Source organism: Syzygium oleosum, unplaced genomic scaffold (genome assembly GCF_021117445.2).
Source record: "Syzygium oleosum isolate NSW1041296 unplaced genomic scaffold, Sole_v2.1 Sole_v2.02, whole genome shotgun sequence".
Lineage (NCBI taxonomy): Eukaryota > Viridiplantae > Streptophyta > Magnoliopsida > Myrtales > Myrtaceae > Syzygium > Syzygium oleosum.
In genome coordinates, this window is record NW_026607486.1 from 1,969,383 (window position 1) to 1,992,443 (window position 23,061).

The 23,061-nt window shown below is 40.0% G+C and overlaps 1 protein-coding gene across 4 annotated transcripts; it reads left to right on the forward strand.

The window, feature by feature from the left end:
• Positions 1–31: 31 nt before the first annotated feature.
• On the forward strand, positions 32–22,576 carry LOC115684658 (uncharacterized aarF domain-containing protein kinase At1g71810, chloroplastic). 4 transcript variants are annotated; one of them, XM_056308241.1, is made up of 21 exons: positions 32–603; positions 1,900–1,944; positions 3,450–3,488; positions 4,272–4,397; positions 4,606–4,758; positions 5,200–5,235; positions 6,031–6,074; positions 10,173–10,263; positions 16,339–16,380; positions 16,489–16,597; positions 17,085–17,199; positions 17,325–17,374; positions 17,442–17,520; positions 18,186–18,236; positions 18,379–18,520; positions 18,620–18,664; positions 18,927–19,031; positions 19,124–19,165; positions 20,683–20,865; positions 21,201–21,320; positions 22,275–22,576. In XM_056308241.1, the coding sequence occupies exons 1-21, from the start codon at positions 214–216 to the stop codon at positions 22,377–22,379; spliced, it is 2,112 nt and encodes a 703-aa protein (XP_056164216.1). In that variant the 5' UTR covers positions 32–213; the 3' UTR covers positions 22,380–22,576. The 4 variants fall into 4 exon arrangements, with proteins under 4 accessions (XP_056164216.1, XP_056164214.1, XP_056164213.1 ...); XM_056308238.1 differs by having other exon boundaries at positions 33–603; positions 4,227–4,397; XM_056308239.1 differs by lacking the exon at positions 5,200–5,235 and having other exon boundaries at positions 4,227–4,397.
• The last annotated feature ends 485 nt before the right edge of the window (positions 22,577–23,061 follow it).

Here is a 23,061-nt window from a genome sequence, read left to right on the forward strand (position 1 = left end):
ATGGATAACAAGAACACAGAATGAAAGGACCACGCGAGAGCCGTTAACTTGCACGATCCCTCCTCCTTCTCCTTCTCCTTCTCCTTCTCCCGCTCGCTCTCTGCTTCTCTTCTGCGACCATTCACGTCCTTCAATGGCGGACACGCTGTAATCCCAATCCATACACCATCTCCGAACTCGAACGGCCGAAGCAGGACCGACCGAGACTCAAAAATGGCGCTGCACCTCCCCTCCCCGCCCCTCCGCCTCGTCCTCCCCCCCGCCAATCCCGACCGCGGCCGCGGGCTCAGCCCCGGCGCTCCGGCCCGGCTCCTCCGCGCGGGGCGCTCCGACCGCCGCCCCGTTCCGGCGGCGGCGTCGGCGGCCGCGCCCCGCGGCGACGCCGTCGACGCCTTCACGGAGAAGTCGGGGTACCTGTTCGAGCTGAGCGCGACCGAGGCCGACTCGCTGACGGACTACGACGTCGCCAAGATTGCCTCCGTCTACAGGCGCAAGCCTCTGGTTCTGCTCCGGCGGCTTCTCCAGACCGCGACGACCTTCGGCAGGTGGTTCGCGTCGCGTTACCTGGACGGCCTTATGGAGCGATCCGATCAGATGTTTGAGGTTCGCCTCTTGAGCTTCGATTTTGCCTTCTCGTAAGTTTGCTGCTAGTAGCTGAAAACAGCTAATATGAGCTTCATTAGAATTTGTCCTTCATCTCTAACTTTAGCTTTTCATTTGATTATTCAACATATGCTTAACAGTGGTCTGGAGGAAGGACAAAATGTTCTCGTTTCTTTATCTTTCATCACCTCCCTTCTCATTGATTGGAGACATAATATTGAATTCTTCAACTTTAATCTTTGAGGTTGCTAACTGGAACTGATCCTATGGATGTCACTACTCTTTCGTGAAAAATTGAAGAATTATTTAATTACTTTTCATTTTGTCTGACCTGATTCCCTAAAAAACCTCGGTTCTCTAAACTTTTTTTTTTGTCTAGAAAAAAACCCAAGACTTTAGGTCCGGTCCAAATCTGTCCCAAATTTTTCTTTATCTAAGAAATAAACCCCAACTTTAGCTACAGTCCCAAATCTACGCCAAACTTTTTTTTTTAATCACCAATTTTTGCTCTAGTTCCAAATCTTCTCCCTTGAACCCTCTGTTCGAAAACCACGTTAGTCGTTCTTAATTTTCATATCTTAGAACGGTCTCATTTTAGAGATAAATTTCCATGTCACCTTGCTGATATGGATTTGTTATCGATGTGGAAATGCCATGTCAAGTTGGAACCGGACCACGGGGTATATTTGAGAATAGATTGACAGTTTGTGATTTTTTAAAATAAAGTAAAATTCGGGGTAGATTTGAGACATGGTCTAAAGTTTGGGATTTTTTTCTGGGACCGAAAAAAATTTGAGGCACGATTGGGAGTAGACCTAAAGTTGGGTTTTATAGGGAATTAGGCCCATTTTGCTTCCACTTGATTTTATTTTATAAATTTACCTTTTTGGTTTTTCTTTCACATTTCGGTCATCTTTTTCTTCTTGATAACTAATGTTTCTATTTGTCCTAAATGCCTTTCTGCTTGGTTGAATATTGGTCTGTTCCAGGAGGAAAATTTTGGGAATTGTTTCATCAAAAGGTACAAGGTTGCTCTCGGTATTAATTGAAACTGGCTGCTACTATCTTCAGTCACGATTTAATCTATTGATCACTTATCACAGGTTTTTTCCTCTTTTTCTTCACGATAACCAGTGTTTTCTCTGTAGTTTTTGTTTATCTGTCTTTTTCCCTCTGTTGAGAAGTGTTGGATCATATTTTCAGAAATGAAAATTGATCTTCTGTCAAACTTCACAATAATGAGTATAGATGTGGGCTTTTGGTGAATGACTCTGTTTTACTTCCATTCGCTTGCAGGTTAGAGCAGAAGAACTTCGGAACGTACTGGTTGAGTTAGGTCCGGTACGTTATACAAATAAATTTCGGGCTTTTTCAGAGTTTTCTCCTAGTATTTTGTCTCTCTCTCAAACACTATTACCATCTTTGATTTCCAGAAAATTGTTACTCAGGTAATGTTATAATTTTAAGCTTTATTTCGTTGATTTTCTCCTAAAGCACATTGGCTTCCAGAAGTCTGCTTTGCTCTCATCAGTTAGCTGTTATTAAAGCACCTTAACAGGTATTGTTTTCATCAGGTGAAAGCCCATTCATTAAATTGGTTTTAAAGAAAGGCTATTGTATTGATTGATCCTAGATTCGAACTTCTAAACTGATAGCCGTCACATATGGGGCTAAATGGATACTCGAACTAACAGATTAGATTTTCGTTAAACTAGGCAAAAGTAGCTCCTTCAGAGGGCATGTTTGGTTCAACTTTGAAAATGCTACTCGGGGGAATGCAAATACCTTTGGGTGAAAGCCCATTGGGGAAATGCAAATGGTATTTGGTAAAAATATTTTGTAAAGCTACTTTGGCCAAAATATAGTGTTTGGTGAATTTTTTTTGCAAATGGACTTTGAGAATTATCTTATTTATTAAAAAAAAAAAAACTAACCTACCCATCGCCGGAGCCGGCCGCCGGCGATGGCCTACGGCCGCCGGCGAGATAGATCTGGCGCCGGCGGCCGTCGCCCGAGGTCGGGCGACCCCCGGCGAGCCAGATCTGCCGCCGCCGACGGGCCGCCCGAGGCCGGGGGCGACTCGGCGGGGTCGCGCGACCCAGCGACGGCCGCCTCGGGAGGTCGCAGCGACCCAGCGACGGCCGCTCGAGGTCGCTGCCGGACCCAAAGCGGCGCGACCCAGCCGGGCGGGCGCCCGGGCGGTCGCGCGCGACCTCCGCGGCATGGCCGCTCGGGTCAGGCGACCTTGTCGGCCTCTCGCCGGCGCAATCCAGGCGCCGGTCGCCCTCCCTCGCCGAAGAAGATGAACAGTGATGCATGAACAGTAGCATTTGGCAAAGGCTGAAAGCCCAAGGCTGGTCCGGACCAGCTTTGGGCTTTCAGCATTTGGAATGCTAGCATTGGCCAAATGCTAGGCCAAATGCTGAACCAAACACCCCAGCATTTTGGGAAGGGGCTTTCGAGGCTCAAAGCCCCTTCCCAAAGCTGAACCAAACACCCCCAAAGCCCATCTCGGAGCAGAACAAAAGATATTGGAATGTTGTCACAGTAGAAGTGGCGACTTGACTTCTTATAAAAGGGCTAAGGGCTTTCAGCTTTTCCTCCTCTGGACTGTTCAATTCAACCAACATAGCTTTAGTAAAATCGGTTGGGGTCAACTGAAACGTGTCTTTGATGTCTCATGATCATGTTGGATACCTTTTCTTGAGATTTAGGTGAATTGTATGAAATGATATCATATCCAACAATACATGTGATGACGTCTGCAATATATGTTGGATACCTACTCTCTTAGTTTTAGTCTAGATATCTTATACCAATATCTTTTTCTTGTCTTATTGACTCAGGCATATGTAAAAATTGCTCAGGCTATATCTTCTCGGCCAGTAAGTAAAGCAATCCTATTTCATTCGTTTCTTCATTTACTCTTTCATCCAGGCAAATGTATTTTCATTTGAAGACAAAGTACTTTTAGAGGAGGGCATGCCTTCCACATTTAATGAAGTAAATGCTGGAATGTAATAAAAGAGATTTTTTTTTCCGTAACTTTTAAGGGAATTGGGATATCATTGTGAGAACATGGTACTAATGAAAAGAAGTATACACTGAATCACATGCTTTACTTTGATGGGCAGTTACTGACTCCAAAAGTTTGGCGGAGTGTGATTCTTTATTACGATGAGATGTTACTGATTTTACAGCAGTTGTGAGATCCCTCCTTATAATGCTTGTCCATCTTTGGACATCTAATTTTAATATATATTGTACGTATTTCTTCATGTGTGTTATGCCAAATCATGCAGCTTTTCATAAACCTCTTTCTCAAATCTTGGTAGAATAATTACGTTAACCGTCCCATCTTGCTGAACTTATATGTATTTAGTCAGTCAAGGGAAATTATAAGCTTAGTTTGGTAATGTTCAATGAGATAATGTGTTGAGAAAAGTGCATCTATATCTTTCTATATGATTCTTGCTTAAGCTTTGAGACACATGCACGTCCCATGAGAAATTAAACATCAATGGTGATCACCTTTGGTTAAGGCCCTTCTATTTCACAGCCACCGCTATTATTTATTAAAATATATTGTGTTAAGTGCTCATCTCTTGGTGTTCTACTGGCAGGATCTGATTCCTCCTTCGTACCTGGATGAACTGTCTCTGTTGCAGGACAGAATAGCTCCATTTTCTACTAATGTTGCTTTCAACACGATAGAACAAGAACTTAAGGTTCCTATTGATGAGCTATTTTTGGAGATTTCACCAGAGCCCATAGCCGCAGCTTCCCTCGGGCAGGTTAGCACTTGTACTTGCTTATATCTGGTGTCATTTAGGATGCTGATTACTAGTCCTGTTAGGAATATCCAGTTTCTTTAATCAAAACACAAGCAAGGTTACTTGTGAGGATAAAAATCATGTTCATACTCATCTCTCTCTCTCTCTCTCTCTCTCTCTCTCTCTCTCTCTCTCTCTCTCTCTCTCTCTCTCTCTCTCTGCTTTATAGGTTTATCAGGCGAGGCTTCGATACAGTGGAAAGGTTGTCGCTGTGAAGGTACAGCGGCCCGGAGTACAAGCTGCTATTGCCTTGGACATTTTGATCTTACGATATTTAGCTGGACTGATTAGGAAAGTTCGCCAGTTAAATACTGATCTTCCAGTAAGGAGCTATCTCTGACTTGGATGAATTATTTTTTGCACGAATTGTAGAAAGGTACCAAAATTTTATTTCCTCCAGGATATTTCTATGTCAGACATAAGATTGGATGGCCTGTGTCTGGCAACCATTTGTCCCAAAAAACTTGTTGGCTTATAGTGTATACAAGCGCGTTTCTAACGTTTGCCTGCGCATATTACTACGACCTTATGACCTAGGTAAGATTCGAACTTACGACAGGTGCTCTAGTACCATGTCATGCAAGTATTTGTCCTAACTAAAAGCTAAGCTGTTTGGAAATGGTCCAGTACTGTAAAGCATATTTCTTAACATCTGGAATTGAATAAGAGAATTTTTCAGATAGCAGCTTCTATTTATCCCATAACTACTGATTTTAGCATCCAACAAAGATACTTGTGGTCAGTAACTATGCATTACCTGCAGGCAGTTGTTGATGAGTGGGCATCAAGTCTTTTTCGGGTATGCTTCATTCTGTTTGTTGTATTGTATTAGCTGTTTAAGGTCGCACATGACAAGAGACATAATAATGTGCTTTGTTGCAACAAAATGTTGAAGATGAAAGTCGTTGGTAAAGCTTATAGTATGAAATCATTTCTTGTATTCTTTTGAAACTTTTCGTCACACTCTGCCGCGTCTTGTTTTTTGATGGTTTTTCCCTCTAGTTTTGGCACCATATTTTCATGTCACGACCATCATAATTGAATTTGCTGGGGGTTGTATAGTAGTCTATTTGCTGTTTTGGTTCTATAGGAGTAATAGGCACAGATTTCAAGAGAAGAAGGAAAAGTTAGAGAAACAAAACAGAGATGAACCAGTTGAAGTAGGACCAGTCACGAATCTGGTTGTTACCAGTCTGGTTGTGACATTATGGTCAAAATTACAAGAATAGTTTAAATCCACGTTTATGCCTAGATAGCTTCACCTGTAATGTACCAAATGAAAAAAAGAAATCGACTTGCGCAAATTTGTCCTGTTGTAAACAGAATGATGGAGACAACATTCTTGAAAGTAGTTCCTCTTGTTGCAAACCAAAATAGGCGTTAGATGCTCTTTCTCAGCACCATCAACTTCCTTGAGGTGATAATATTTAATAGAACTATTTTCTGTGGCCATTCGAATGGTGGTTTTTGTACCTTCAATGTGTCTGGTAGTTGATTAAGTCTACATATCAGTGTTACGCTCCCAACTTCTTTTGGTTCAACAAGAGAAATTCTTAGAGCTTCTTATTGAATACAGGTAATCCATTAAATGCAGGAGATGGACTACCAGAAAGAAGCAAATAATGGAATCAAATTCAGGTAAGTGATTTGTGGAATGATCTGAACTTAAATATCTGAAGGCCTGAGTTATAGGGTTTGTGACGTATGTTTTGTGACTTAGACTCCTATTTGAGCAGCACTTATTGCTATTTGCGAGAGGGAAAAGTATTTTGTATTCAATAAAGTTCAATATATACGTCAAAATAAGCCCTAAAGGTCCTAAAGACCACTTTGTCCTTTATACTTCTAACACTCCCTCTCAAGCTGGAGTACAGATATTAATCATGCCCAGCTTGTTACAAATATATTCTATCCTCCCATTACCCAGAGGTTTAGTATATGTCTGCAAGTTGATCACCGGTTTGAATGTGATTGGGAAGGATCACTCCACTATGCAACTTCTCTCAAATAAAATGACTGTCAACCTCAATGTGTTTTGTTCTCTCATGAAACACGGGGTTGAAAGCTATATGCACTGCAGCTTTAAAGCCTAACTCAGTCAATAGTTGTTGAATCCATACTAATTCAGTCACTCATGCCATGGCTCAATTCTGACTCGGCTTAGAGCAAGCAACAATACTCTGTTTCTTACTCTTCCATGATACCAGATTTCCTCCAACCAAGATACAATAGCCAGTAGTTGATCTCCTATCATTTGGAGACCCTGCCCAATCAGCATAAGAGAATCCTTCAACTCTGCTATGACTATGGTTTTGGTAAATAATTCCCTTCCCTGGAGTCTTCTTCAAGTATCTCAATATCCGAATAATTGCATTACAATGAGATTGTACGAGGGGAAGATAGAAATTGGCTTACTACACTAACTTGAAAGGCAATGTCTAGTCGAGTAATTATGAGATAATTTAGCTTACCTACAAATCTTCTATATCTCTTAGGATTATCAAGAATCTCTCCTCCCTTAGCATCTAGTTTAACCCTTTGTTCTATGGGTGAATCAAGAGGCTTTGATCCCAACAGACCTGTCTCAGTGAGCAAATCTAAGACATATTACCGCTGCGACAGAACAATACCTTTCTGTGACTGCGTCACTTCAATTCCTAGGAAATACTTAAACTTTCCTTAGTCCTTAGCCTAAAACTATTGCTGAAGATAGATCTTTGGTTCAACTATACAACCAAGTCATCTCCTATGATGATAATAACATCAACATACACAATCAAGAATAGCTTGCCTCCCCCAACTATTTGTAAAAGAAAGAGTAATCATTTTCACATCTATATAGTCCAAAAGAAAGTACAACCTTATCTTCCAAACCATGCTTGTGGGGATTGCTTCAAACCATATAAAAACTTTTTTAATTTGCAGACTAGTCCCCTAGACTCACCCTGAGCAACAAACCCCGAAGGTTGCTTCATTAACTTCCTAATGAAGAGTACCATGCAAGAAAGCATTCTTGACATCAAATAGAAACAAGGGCCAGTTATATGTGGCAACAAGAGAGATCAAAATACGAACAGAAGTAAGTTTGGCAATAGGAGAAAAAGTGTCCAGATATCCCATACACCTAAGCATACCTTTTTGCAACAAGTCTTGCTTTTAAACAAGCAAGAGAACCATCGATATTGACTTTCACAGCAAATACCCAACGACAAGCAATAGCAGTTTTGCCTAAAGGAAGGGGTACCAAGTCCCAAGTTTGATTAACTTGGAGGGCCTATAATTCCTCTTCCATTGCTGTCTGCAGAAATTTAGGAGAAATTGTTCTAAGTTTTTATTCTCCAGAAAGGACTACGAAATTACATGAGGCCTCTGGCCTTTTATAGCTGCTCGTCCAGCTAATTATTTTGTGCTAACTACCGAAGCAAAAAGCCAGATATACTAGCCATAAATCTTGTTAGTATCTGCTGGTTGAAAAAAAAATTATCAGCACCCTAAAACTTAGGAAACAAATTTCTAAAAGCTAACAAGCAAAATCCTGAAAATCTGGAAACAAAATAACTAAACTTCTACTACTAACTAAAATATCCGGATCTGGTTTTCAACACTGTCCTCCGGTCGGAACTTTGTAATGCCTCAGATACAAACTCGTGGACAAGATATTGTTCAACAGTAGATAAAAACGGCCGAAAAGGACACATAAGAATATGAGATGAAGTTTGCAATAGAATGTTGAGTTCAAGCACGTGTACCTTTGCGATGAGCAATAGGGAGATCAAGATCAGATGCAATATTTGCAAACTGTTGTTGCTGCCCTAGTCTTCCATGTAACTTGTAACAAAATTTCTGAATATGACTAGGTTTGCCACAGTAATTACAAGTCCATGCTGTCCTTAGTTTTCAGTAGACACGTGAGATTGTCCATAAAGATGTTGGTCTTGGCCTCTCCCTGTTCTTGTGCCTCGGCCTCCCTCTCGACCACCACGTCCACTATATCTTCCACGGTTTCCTCCATCACTCCTACAACCACTACCAATTCGAGACTGGGACACAAGAGTTGAATTGTCTACCATAGCAAACGTATCTATGAGTAATGCAATAGTCTCTCCTCCAAGAATCTTAGACCTAACAGTTTTATATTCATGATCAAGACCTCCTAGGAATCCCATTACAGCCAATTGCTCTCTTTGAAGTTGCATTTGCTGAACATTGGCTGAAATAGGGAGAACAACATTCAGCTCCTCATACATTCTCTTAGAATCAGCAAAGTACTACGTAATAGAACGTTCCTTACTTTCAAATCGGTAAAACTCTTGCGATAGCTCATAAATCCGTGACAGGTTATCTTGGCCAGAATATAATACATCCAAATACTCCTATGTTTCTTAAACTGTGTCAATCTGAGTTACTAGATCAACTATATTACTTTCCATAGAGTTTAATATCTGACCAAGGATACATGCATCAATAACATCCCAAGTTGCATAATCTCTGGGTTTAGGCTCAGTTAAGTGCCTATGCTGATTCCTGCCTGTCAAAGTTTCAAAATTTTCTTCCATTGATGAAACCTAGAACTACCCTCAAGCTTCTTATCAGTAATCCGATCAGGCAAAGAGGATTTCACCTTAGTCATCACAGGATTATTCTTCTCAGGATCACCCTCAGTTTTATTCCTCGCAGGATCACCCATTCTCCAATAATAATAAAAAAATTCTTGAAATATTTTCCTTCTGGCACCTCAACCTCAACAGTTCAATAATCCAACATAATTGAAAATATATCACCACATAAAAGAGTCTCCACGACCCACAAATTCTCGCGCGAGGTGGGTCAACGGCGGCGGCAAGCTGTTCCAGTGAGTGATCGATGGCGGCGAGTGGTTGCTCCATCGACTAGGGTTAAGATACTTGCTCTGATACCATGTGAGAGGGAAAAGTATTTGGTATTATTCAATAAAGTTCAATATATACATCAAAATAAGCCCTAAAGGTCTTGAAGACCACTTTACCCTTTATACTTCAAAAAAGTTGTTTTTGCAATTTGCTTTGTTGAGCTGAAGAGTAGCCTTCTTGGTATAAGGAGCATATCGCCTGATAGATTCATGTTTGAAGATGCAAAAGGACTTTTAAATAGTATATCCAACAAGTCCAAAACTTTTATGTTGATGTCTTTAAATTTCACTTGTACCTGAGCATGGCATATTCTTAGTTGACTTTTGTATCAGCAAAAGGGAGTTTGATGGAGAGGCCTAAGTTGGTTACTGCTTGCGAAGAGGCCTGCCACATTGAAATTTTATTTCCCCGCCATTAGATATGTATGCTACTGACTTGGATATCTAGCCATAAAATATAGGATTAGTCCTTTCTAAATTTTCTCAAGCTCCTCTATGGGATTAAATATCTTCTAATGGCAAGTATCTTATGATTTACTATTGTTGCACCAAATGAATGTCACAATGCCTTTCTCCAACTCCTCCTCATTGTTCTTTTTTTTTTTTTGAAATTTCCCCTAATATAATACCTCCACAAGTCATTTATCAAATATTAGCATACCATATAAATGGAAGGGAATGAAGTGACTTAACTGATATACATTTTACTTTGATATGGTGGTCTAATTATGTTGTTGAGTAAAATTGAAAATTCTTTCAGCGGACTTGGTTTGGTTGTGACTTGAATGTATTGCTATTGACTCTTATTAGTGTGGCACCTCAAGATTTTCCATTACTTGTTCTGGCAGGCAGCTTTATGGAGGCTTGTCAGATGTTGTAGTTCCAGAGATGTACGTGGAGTACACAACTAGGAGGGTCTTGACGATGGAGTGGATAGAGGTAGAATTTCTTCATCATGCTTTCTCCTTTTTAGAATATGACTACTGTGTTAGAAGTTCAATCTACTTTATCCTTTGTTACGGTGAGTTTTACTTTAGCTGCATTTTATTGATGAGATAAGGAAGCATTTGAGTTTTTGAATTAGGTACATACGTAGGACTAATGTTTACTTCTTCTGTGGTGATGACAACTTGTTACACCCTTTTGGGTTTGAATTATTGGTAAGTAATGTGTTGTTGGTAAAAGAGAGAATTTTTTATTGAGATTAAAAGAAGTATTTATAAACTTAGGGTTAGGCCTTGTACAATTACATAAATAACCCCAACTTGCTAAACTATAGAATAATAAGTAATAACCCAACACTCCCCCTCAAGTTGGGGCATACATATCAAAAAGGCCTAACTTGTGGCAAATGTATGAAACCCGTCCACATCGAAGAGGCATTGTGAAAATGTCTGCTAGCTACTCGTCAGAACATGTGTGCACCAACTGTATATCACCACAATTCATCTTTTCCCGAGCAAAATGACAATCCACTTCTATATGTTTCGTTTGCTCATGAAACACCGGATTGCTGGTAATGTGAATAGCAGATTGATTATCACAATGAAGAGTAGATGCTCCAGTCATAGGCAGTCCGATCTCAGCTAACAACATTCGAACCCATTGAAGTTCACCTGTAACATTAGCCATAGCACGATACTCGGCTTCTGCACTAGATCGAGAAACAACGGATTGTTTCTTACTTTTCCATGACACAAGACTACCACCAAGAAAGACACAGTAGCCAAAAGTAGACCGGCGATCCATAAGGCAATCGGCCCAATCTGCATCAAAATATGCTGTCACCTCCAAAGACTTAGGGTTAGAACAATCAGCTATATGAAGATGACCCTGATTATGGAATACAAGTCCTTGACCCGAAACTCCCTTCAAATAGCGAACAATCTGTAGGACGGCTTGGCAGTGAGTAGTCCGGGGAGAGCTCATGAATTGACTCACCGCAGTAACAGCAAAGGAAATATCTGAACTAGTAATAGTGAGATAATTTAACTTGCCTACTAGCCGGCGATGCTTCTCTGGATCATGAAGAAGCTCTCTGTGTTCATTATCAAGTTTCACCCCAGGGTCCATAGGTGTGTCACCAGGCCTAGCGTCATGCAAGTCCACCTCCTTAAGAATGTCAAGAATATACTTTCGCTGAGAGAGCGATAGTGCCATCGGAATAGGCAACCTCTATGCCAAAGAAAATATCAAAGACGACCCAGGTATTTAGTGTTAAACTTCTTTTGTAAAAACTGCTTGAGCCGTTGTATACCTTCAACATCACTTCTGATAACAATAATAGCATCAACATAAACAACAAGAATAACAAACCCCTTTGAAGAAAGGACATACTAAACACGGAGTGATCCGCACTGCACCGATGCATGCCAAAAGTAATAATCGCATCACTTAAGCGGCCAAACTAAGCACGAGGAGATTACTTAAGTCCATAGAAGGCTTTTTGCAACCGGCACACCTCCCCGAGCAACAAACCCAAGTGGTTGCTCCATATAGACCTCATCGTGAAGATCACCATGAAGGAATGCATTTTTGACATCAAGCTGATGAAGAGTCCACTTAAACCAGGCAGCCGAAGAAATAACGATATGAACGGAAGGAATTTTGGCCATTGGAGAAAAAGTTTCATCATAGTCGATACTAGAAGTCGGAGTATAATCCTTCGCAACAAGATGCGCCTTTAAGCACTCAACTGAACCATCAGGACGGTGTTTGACGACAAAGACGCAACAACAGCCCACCAATTGTTTATCAAGAGGTAAAGGGACCAGCTTCCAAGTCTTATTATGATGTAATGCAACCATCTCCTCCTCCATAGCACGAGCTCAACCTAGATGGACCAAAGCCTCCTGTACACTACTGGGCACAAATATAGATGCAAGGGACGACACAAAGAGAGACATCTCAGGGTTTAAGTTATGATAAGACACAAAATGAGAGAAGATACCGAGACCGAGTACAATGAGCAATTGCAGAATCAAGAGCTAGTGGAAGAGGATCAGAAGCCGAGGCTGGAGGTGGTGGTGGGACGTCCGCTAGTGGAGAGGCATGACCCCAAATAGAGCGAGGACCACGTGTATAGACTTGAATAAGAGTTGGTGTAGGTAATCCTAAATCGGGCGAAGCATCAGTAGAAGGAACTAGCAGTGGCTCCGGCTGAAAAGTAGTGGGAGATACAGTTGGAGTCGGCGGCAATGACTGATAAGGTGTGGAAGGTGGCAAAAGATCCATTGTCGATGGCGCCTGAGAAGAAACATTGCTAAAATATGCCTGATCCTCAACGAGCGTCACATCAGCAGAAATATACTCCCGACGACAAGTAGGTATATAACAGACATAGCCCTTTTGAGTATGAGAATAACCGACGAATACACATTTTTCGACACGAGGTGATAATTTGTCCAATCTAGGAGATAAAGAATGGATGAAACAAATACACCTGATGGTGCTTACCCAACTGACATGTTTCACAATCAAACTAGAACTAGACATAAAGCGAAAATGTCGGAGTACGTCTGCTGAGAGGTGACCGAGGCGACAATGTAATCGATAAGAGTCATCCACACCTTTCCTCTGAACGGTAGCGGCGGCAGCAATAATCTCAGGGTCCAGAAGGTACAATCCACCAGCCTCACGCCCACCACCTATTCGGCGTCCAGTCTTCCGATCCTGAAAAACACACAACGAGGAAGAAAAGATAATATCACAGTCAAGATAACAGGTAATAGAACTGACAGACAATAGATTACAAGGGAAGTGTGGAATATGGTAAATAGTCAGTAAGGACAAGGAAGAACTCAATGATACACAACCTAAACCTGTCACCTTGGACTAAGAGCCATCTGCCAAAGTGGCTAAAGTGGAAGGAATGGACGAGGTGGAGGTAAGAAGACATGGATCGCCAGTCATATGATGAGTGGCACCCGAATCAGTAACCCAAAGACGAGGAGTAGCTGTAGTGGACAAAAGACAGGTAGGATCATTGTGTTGTGCCAAAGTAGCCACGAGACCCGAAGGAACACCATGGTGTTGTGCCATAATTAGCTCATCATATTCCGCACGAGTTAAATTCATCATACTCTATTCGGAAGGAGGTCCGGACAAAGGAGACCAAGGCTCAATATCAATAGAAGCATGTAGACCCCGTAGCTCAGGCTGGAGATCATAGTAATAATCAACAGTATATCCTGTAAGCTGGCAATGAGTACAAAAGCGTCCCTCACGAGCTCCTGTAAAACCACTATTACTACCACCACAAGGAGCCCCTCGGCCTTGAACACCACAGCCACGACCACGGTTAAAACCATCTGAGTTCTAAATTCCACGACCATTACCACAACCACGACCTCTTTGGCCACCAGAAGCTGCCATAGCACTACTTTCTGATATGGCTGAAGTTTTGGGACTAGGAGTGTAATGAGCAACTCGAGAGTACACTTCTTCAATGGAAGGTAGAGAACCAAGAGAAGTAATATGTTACCGAAGAGCACTCTGATATGGACCAAGACCTCGTAGAAAGAGGACTACCACCATGTCTGCTTCTCGTTACTGCATCTGAGTAACCGTGGTAGCGGTGGAAAGTAGGATTTGAGACTCTGATACAAAGATGAAAAATAAGCATAATACTCTACTAACCCGGCATCGCAAATTTAGCTTCAAATAAAGCCTCCTTCATATCGCAAACTCGACTCATATTATTCTGTCCGGAATAGAGTAACGCACATTTTGTACACACTTCATGAGCTGTCGCTTAATCTATGAAAAGATGACGGACATATTTAGTCATACTTCCCCATAAAAGAGTATGCAATGTAGCATCAGTGACCTACCATTCTTCTTGATTAGCTGTATCTGTAGGTTGTTCTTCTTCAAGCCATCTGGACTGGCGATTAGCATAAATTAAAGTAGAAGAAGCCATTGACCAAGTAGCATAATTAGTACTATCCAACTTAGCCAAGGTAGTGTGTAAGCCTGTCATACCATGGGTACCACTATGATAGGTACCAAAAGATCCTGAACCAGGGATAACATTAGGAGGAATCACTCCCAAAATAATAGACGGAGAGTTTGCTAGATCAGTAGACATATCCACAAGCCAAGAATAAAATACCACATGCTACCACAACACCACTGAGCACTAAAGGGTGAGATTCAAAAAAACTTTTGCTTTGCAGACTTACTGTTAGTCGACTATCTAAAACCTAGTTGACTAGTCGGCCACCACAATGACAACACCACGAACAAACACGAAACTCACCCAACCACCACAACTTTGTGATCTAATTATCACATCACCACAAACAACTCAATACTAATCAAAACACATTGTCTGGCTGAAGTGAGGGCGTTGACGTCAATGGAACAGCACGGGACAGCAGACGGGTGTTGACGTCAATGGGACAGCAGCTTCGTTTTTCTTCATTTCAGAAGAAAGACGACAGCTTGGACAGCAAGCAAAGAAAAAGAGACGCCTTGGTGCGGCTGACTAGGAGAACTGGCAAAAATGCCTTGTCTTCTCTCATGTAGGAATGTTGAGCTTTGATACCATGTTATTGGAAAAGGAGAGAATGTTTTTATTGAGATTAAAGGAAGTATGTATAGGCTTAGGGTTAATATGCAACCTGCATATTCCAGAAAAATCATCTCTCGGGTTATTGTGTTTAGGATTGGTCTCTACTAATCTCGTGGAAAGTGAGGAAGCTGGAGGGGAAAACAAACAATGTTAAACATACATATCCCCAAAACAGCAAAAATTGTGTCATAGGTGAATATAAGAGTAATACTTTCATTTTTTTTTATTTATGGGCAAAAGCCACCAAAAGCCTTAAACTATGCCCAATGTGACACATTTACCCTAAAATTCCCAAACTTATACTTGTAGAACACATTTACCCTCCGTCAAAGTTATGTTAATGAGAACCGTTAAAAATCTTATTACATGGACGCCAAAAAGCAAACAATGTTGACATGGCACCCACGTGGCTTAAGTGAAACAAAAGTGACGTTGTTTTGGCTGAATAATCATCTAACGGAAACTTGACGCAGGGTAAATGTGTCACAGAGGTACAAATTTGGGATTTTTTATGTCACAAGAAAAAGTTTGGTGTAAATGTGTCATAGTGGGCATAGTTTGGGGTTTTTGATATCATAAAAAAAAAGTTCAGGGTAAATGTGTCACGATGAGCATAGTTTTGGGTTTTTTTCGTGACTTTTCCCTTTATTTATTGATCACCGAAAGTGGGAAATTGACAATCACTGGAGTTGCTTGTGCTTTGCAGAAGTCCTTAATAAGATCTTGGGAAAATTTCAAATAAGGACCAAAGTGCTATCATTTTTTCAAATAAGGGCATGAAGTGAACCTTGTGTCAAATAAGGTCTTGAAGTACTCTCATTTTCTCAAATAAGGACATGAAGTGAACCTTGTCTGAAATAAGGAACTGAAATGGCCATCTCAGTCTCAAAAAAAGGCCTAACCTCACTGGAGTCAAGGGTATTTTCGTCTATTAATTTTGTTTCTTTCTTTTTTTCCTTTTGTGTTTTTTTCCATAAAAAACAAACTCAAAAAAATTAAAATTAAAAAAAGAAGAAAAAATCAAGATGAGGGCTACCAGCTGATGGGGCGGCGGCCACAGGGCAGCCCTCCCCCTGTTTTTTTCTTTTTTTTTTAAAAAAACTTTTTTTAACTTTTAATTTAATTAAATTAAAATTTATGTTAAAATTATTTTTGGACAAAAATGCCCTTGATCGGCCGGAAAATTTGACCGGCCAGCGAGCCGGCGGGTTGAGGCCTTTATTTGAAACTGTTATAACCACTTCAGGCCCTTATTTGATAAAAAATAGTGTACTTTAGGTCCTTATTTGACACAAGGTCTACTTTAGGTCCTTATTTGAGAAAATAAAGGCACTCCGGGTCCTTATTTGGAATTTATCCTAAGATCTTTCCATTTGAACATGGCTAGTTTTCTTCTTTAGTTTGCTTATGCTTTTGCTTGCATCCTTCGCTTGTTGCAGGGACAAAAGTTGTCTGAAGTTAAGGATCTCTACTTAGTTGAGGTCACTTCTCTAACTACAATAGTGTTGATATTGTTTGGCAATGAGTGATTTACACTACTTGAGGTCTTGGGCTCAATATTAGTGGGACCTTTTTCATGTTTTTAACAGGTTGGAGTTTACTGCTCATTCAATCAACTTTTGGAATATGGCTTCTACCATGCTGATCCTCACCCTGGCAATCTTCTTCGGACATATGATGGGAAACTTGCTTATTTAGGTATGTGCCTTAAATATTGTATAATGCCAATCGATATTCGTTTGTATGTATTACCCTGGCTATAAAATAAAATGTTTGGGGTTAATATAAATAAATTTTGGTGGAGCAGGCTTATTCACAAACACAAAATGGTGGAATAGGTGGTATTAGAGAATGAGTAGTTACTAAATTATTCACAAGAGTCATCCTTGTGAAAATGCCGGGGCAAATTTTTCATGAGTAACGTTTATGGCTTTGTTTGCATTGGCATCATCATGCATAACTTGCATTGTGTTGTTTGTTGGGTATCTGCCATGTATGCCTCCGATTGATCTATTTCTTGCACGTTAGCAGAGTCGGAGGAGATTAATGACATGATCATTGTGTTTGTCACTGAATTATGCAATAATCTCTGCCAAATGTGAAAAATGTATGTTAATCTTGAAACATACATGTGCAATGTAAGTTTTCAATTGACTGAGTGGAATTTGATATTTTTTCCAACCAGATTTCGGTATGATGGGTGAATTTGAACAGGAATTACGTGATGGATTTATCGAAGCCTGTCTTCATCTTGTAAATCGTGATTTTGTCGCTCTAAGCAAGGACTTTGTTACTCTTGGGTATGATTAGCATTACCACTTCCGTACTAAAACAAGGATAACTGTTGCTTTCCTCTTCCATTTCTCATATGGTAGTTTGTTTAACCTTCTTACATTTCTGGGATGTACAATTACAATATTTGCAGGCTTCTTCCACCTACTGCAGACAAGGAAGCTGTCACAAAAGCTTTAACGGGTGAGAAATCATGGTTTTCCACTTGGAGAGATCCATTTTATTCAATCTTATATTCACTTCCGTCTAGGTGTTTTCCAAAATGCTGTTGCTAGGGGAATCCGCAACATAAGTTTTGGTGACCTCTTGGGGAACCTAGGAGCCACCATGTAAGCTCCTTCCCACCACCTTGATTTAGAACTGATATTTTCATCTCACATACACATTCTGGTTGACAGGTGTAATATTATATCAGAGATTTGGGGGCAACAAATTCAGTGGTTGAGGAATCTTAGAAAAAAAGATATAGGGTTTAATATTTAGATTGTGCCAAGACCTATTCATTTTAAAGGACTATCATGAAGGTGGATCATATCTGAAATCAATTTAGGAGAATGTTGGAAAAAAATTGTGAGAGAAACAAGGCTAGCATTAACCGTCTGACATCATATGCCATGCTTTACAATCATATACAGTGGAGTTGTAAAGGAAGTCAATTATTTAAGGAACTTTACACTTTTAGAAGCTGAGACCAGAACTTTTCTTGAAGGATTCTTCCGTTCATAACCAGCTGCTTATCATCTAAATGTTACAGTGTCGGTGCACATTTCACATGTTTAACAAGTTAGATACTGGAACAGTCCGAAGATCTGGTGCTGTATAATTTGTCTTTAAGATCATCATAGCTTTTCTTTTGCTTTTACATCTAGGCCAACAAGAATTAAGAAGCAGTTAGAATGATAGGATATTTTTTACGCATGCATGTAAAATTTTGGTACTTGGTTGTAAAGTTTCTGAATGAGACTGATGTCCTCCAATTTATCATTCATGACAGGTACAAGTTCAAGTTTCAAATACCTTCATACTTTTCTCTTGTTATCAGAAGGTAATCATGCAAGGGTGGTGGAAACTTTGTCTGGTTTCCTGCATGGTTGGAGTTTTGTGGGACATGAAGATGCTTCTCTTGATTACTTGTGTTGTTAAGATTAACGACTGTCCTTATTCTCTGCATAATTTACTTCTTCCAGCCTTGCTGTATTGGAGGGAATTGCAATTGGCCTCAACCCAGATTATAAAGTTTTGGGCAGCACTTACCCATGGATTGCCAGAAAAGTTTTATCTGACAGCTCACCCAAGCTGAAGTCCTCTCTGCAGGCTCTTCTTTATGAGGTAACTATGTAAGACTTGTCCTTTGAAATTAGAAATGAGAAGGTGCTAGTATGTACGGTGTGAGAGGACAATCCTAATGCCAACAATCCATTCTTGCAGGATGGTTCTTTTCGTGTTGATCGCCTGGAATCTCTTCTAACTGAGGTAAGCACTTTCCCCTCTCCTTCCTCAGCTCCCTTTCTGCTTTGATAGGTTTTTGCCCATATTCTCTGAGTCTTGTGCATTACCTTCCTTTTCCACTTGTAGAGGAGTAACATCTTGCAACCGTAAGATAATTTAGGAGGCAAACAGTCATAATTTAAAGATTACCATTGAAATTGCAGTAATTGATATTTTCATTCTGAAACTGGTTTCTTCTCAATCTTTATTAGTTTATTTTATATCTAATATTTTTCTTGTTTCACAGTCTCTTCGTGCCGGAACAGAGAAGGCCTTAATGAAAGGGCAGGTAGAAGGAAATGATTCTAGAATGGTTATCAAGCAAATTCTCTCTTTCACATTAACTGAAAAGGTATAATCCAGCGTTTTTCATTACATATTCTCTGTCTTTGGCCTGAAGAGCATTTATTCTCCTCTAACTGGTTTATGTGATCAATTTGGCAGGGTAGTTTTGTTAGGGAAATAATACTTGAAGAATTCTCTAAGGTTAGTTTCTAAGTCATCTGTTTCCCTTTTTCCTGTTATGTTGAAAAGACGAGCAAGATGATGTTTCAGTTCAACTTAATTTATGGACCTCAACTGTTCATGGAACTGATAGTAATACTCAAGTCCTCATCCAAAAGTCGTAGGTTCTGCATCTAAATCAAAATTGTAGTATCTTTTCTTGGGGCAGACAACTAGAAGACAGTGCTCGAACTTTTTATGGTATAAAACTTGCAAGATTTGGGTGATCCTGGGTCTAATTGTTGACACAAGGCCTGGAGACTCAATGCCTAGAGTATGACATCCTTTTGGAGTTTGGGATTAGCTTTTCAGAAACACAATGGTATTTTTTGTTGTAAAGAGAATTATGGTATGACTAGGCATTAGATAGAGCACGCTGTTTTTATGCTCAGTTTTGACACCAGAATTGCTTTAATGGCAAGATGATTTTTGTCCTATGGAAGGCTGCTGGGGAGAGGGGCCGAGCTCAGTTTTGACACACATCCTTGTTTTTGTCTTTTCAGATTCTTAAAACCTACCTTCAAGAGCTTTCTTTATTCCTTTCTTTAGACAAAGGTTCTCTCCATTGAATTTTTTTGTGGACCTTATGTAGCCAAACTGTTAACCATGTTAAATCACTCTTCTTCTTTTTTTGTACTCACATTTTCTATATCTCACGTGCTTAAATCATTTCTTTTAACTTTTTTTCATCCTCATTTATCAGAATAGAAGCTTAAACCCTCCACATAAATTCTCAGCTTATCAAGTTCAATGGACGTGGCCAATGTTGTTGCTCTGCCTCTTTGTTCTAATTAAAAAACAAGCTGTTCCCGAAACGAAAAGTCAAGTACATCTGTTGGTGTACTTCTTTAAAGTTCATAGAAAAATTTGTCTTCATCATATTGTTCAATATTTATTACTGTGAATATGTAACTTTTACGAATTTACCACAAACTTTTGACTTGTATCAGATAAGGACAAATATTGTGAGGAGATGGAAAGTTTGTAAGGACTCGTATCTTACATTGTGTAGGTACATTATATTGCGTTCATGTATACCTCATAAACAAACACATTCAATACTTGCACTGATTTGCTTGTAAGATGTAAAAAAGGGAGTTTTGAATGAGTGCTACAAGGGCATATTACCCGGGAACTTGTTTTTTTGGTCAGACTATTACCCTTTAACTGGCCCTGCAAAAAATATAGCTACGCTTCTCTCATAACTTTATCTTCTGTTCTTCAAGAGATTGTCCGGTTATGAGAAGCATAAAAGGCTTAGACCGCTTTATTGTCATGTTTTGCTTCTCCTCTTCTAGATAGTTTCTATCTGGAAACAGCTGGATGAATTGCAGTTGCCCTTTCAGTGGAATGCCCTCTCTGGAAACTGAGAAATGGATATTACTTAGTTAATTGATGATGATGATGATGATGGTGGTGATGATTAGATAGAATTACTTGATAGCATATAATAGTGAATCAAATGCCACACTGCCTAATATACTACTGGTTGAGCGCAGGGCGTGGATGCACTTGGTCTAGCTACGGTTGATTCTTTAACTTCTGCAGCAGTATCATACATACCATTTGGGACATCATTTTCCTTCTCCGCTTTGACTGATGAAGACATAACAAATTTGAAAACATTACGCCGTCTTTTGCTGTTGTTGTCGGGGTTTCCAAGTAATGAAAGCTTGAGTCAGGTAAATGCTTACACATTTTATACTGGGATTGACAGTGAAATTCAATGATTTTTAGTGTGCATCCCTTATCTCATTGGTCAGAAACTAAATATTAACAAGCATTACTCCTTTGTCTCTTTGTCAGCAACTAAATACTGACAAGCAGTTCATGTGTCGCACATAAAACCTAATTTTTGCTGCAGTCATGTTGAAAATTAAAAGGTTCGAAAAATTCTTTATGTGCATAAAAGTTGACAAGAACGTCATCGGAACCTTATATTTGAATTCCCACCAGTACTTTTTTGTTAGTCGAACAAACTAAAACCTTTCTTTCTTTATGGGTTTTCATCTTGTAGGGGCTTAACGGAGAATCCAGAACCAAGGTTGAAAAGAGATACTTGGAGGAAGCATCATTAGCACTGGATCAGATTTCTTCTTTGCAAGAAATTCTCCCCCTCCTTTCTGCTATTTCTGAGGTGAGAAATGGGCATTTGGAGCAAATATGCTTGTGTAACTACATGTGCTCTTCATTGAAACCATGTGGTCCCCTTTTTGAAATTACCTATTATTAGTTCGCAATCACCCATTCAGATTAGGTTAAGGAATAGTACACATTAATTTGGGCTTCTACCTTGATACTCTTGGAAATCAAACAAGCACTTCTCTTCCCCTTCGGGACTGGGAGAGTCGTTCGCTTTTTCATGACAAGCATTGCATTAATTGCCTAATAGATAATCATATCCATACAGGCATCAAAAGTAAGTTATAGAAAAACCATTTGTTTAGGAAAAGCAGGTTGTATGAAAGTACAGGTTACTTTCGTGCAGAATGGTGGTGGATTTGAGAGCAATAAAAAACTTTTCAAACTTCCATTTAAATTACATCTTATGTTTATTATGTTTTGCTGCCAGCTACAATTGGTGATTTGCGCATAAAAGTCAGATCAAATTTCTGCTATTATTACTAATTTGATCTTGCACCATCCAAGTAATCGAGGCTATAGATTCTTCTTTTTCATTCTCTTTGGATAGGTAAGCCATATAGCCTTCGTATTGGTTGTTGATGGATAGTACATGGTCCATATGCTGATACAGCTGTCGTTAGTTTCTGTGCCTACTTCATTTTTTATGTAAGAATACAATGCATCACAAGCCAATTAATTTGAAAGATAAGATATCAAGGCTGGTGGTGATGAATTTGTTCATGCGTCACATAAGCCATACATTTCAGAGAATGCGTAATTTTCTCCTACAAGTCGCATCTTTATCAAATGGTGCATGGTGAACAGCTTACACATTTTGGCGGTGAACAAGTGAAGGACAAAATGTCTCTGTTCCTGTTTACTGCTTTGTTGAACTTCGATTGCATTTATCTACATACGGAGTGTCACAATGTGCTTACCCGCTGCTACATGTGAAAAATGTTGACAGCTCCCTCCAGAAGCGCAACAGCGGTTACTGAGTCTACCAAGTGATTTAGCAGGGAGATTATTGTCCCGGGGTATTGCGAGGACCATCCGCAGGATCTTCATATGATATAAGCAAATAATTTTTGGCGAGAGGTAGCCACTTTTCAAATGCCCATCTCCATTGGTTCTGTTCTCCGGTATTTCAATAGACCAAGATAGTCATACTTCCGACTAGAATGGGGGATCAATAAGTCGAGCACGATCAAAATAATTAGAATTCCAGAGCAAACCCTCCTTTGCAATTGAAGAATCACAGTTAAACCATTTCATTGTGTGGTGAATCTCTCTCTCTCTCTCTCTCTCTCTCTCTCTCTCTCTCTCTCTCTCTCTCTCTCTCTCTCTCTCTCTCTCTCTCTCTCTCTCTCTGACTTATCGCATCTGTCTGTTGTCAACCTCATCATAAATTTCTTGTTCTGTGCGCAGTCGATGAAGACTTCGCCTATTTCACTTTTGATCACCAAACAAATCATGCACTAATTCTTTTTTTAAGGTGAAATAGGTACTGCCCTTTCGATTTATGTCAATGGTGATGGACAGCCTACAGCATGCGCTGTACAGGTTAAGCTAGCGTGGGGGAAGTAATCGAATTTTATTTTTGTCAATCATGGAGGAGTTGGAAGGACTTCGGCGGGTCGATCATTGATCAAATTCGTAGTCTGTTGCCTCTCGATATCTCCTGCAAAAGATATTTAGCACTCTTGCATTGACGTTTCTTCATTGACATACGAGAAAGCCTTCGGCAAATGTGA

What these genes read in the sequence shown, in the direction of transcription:
- LOC115684658 (XM_056308238.1), top strand. Translation starts at nt 214, where the DNA reads ATGGCGCTGCACCTCCCCTCCCCGCCCCTCCGCCTCGTCCTCCCCCCC. An exon ending in GGGCATCAAGTCTTTTTCGG is followed by an intron (nt 5,236 to 6,030) that starts GTATGCTTCATT and finishes CATTAAATGCAG; the next exon opens with GAGATGGACTACCAGAAAGA. An exon ending in TCCTTTCTGCTATTTCTGAG is followed by an intron (nt 21,321 to 22,274) that starts GTGAGAAATGGG and finishes AAATGTTGACAG; the next exon opens with CTCCCTCCAGAAGCGCAACA.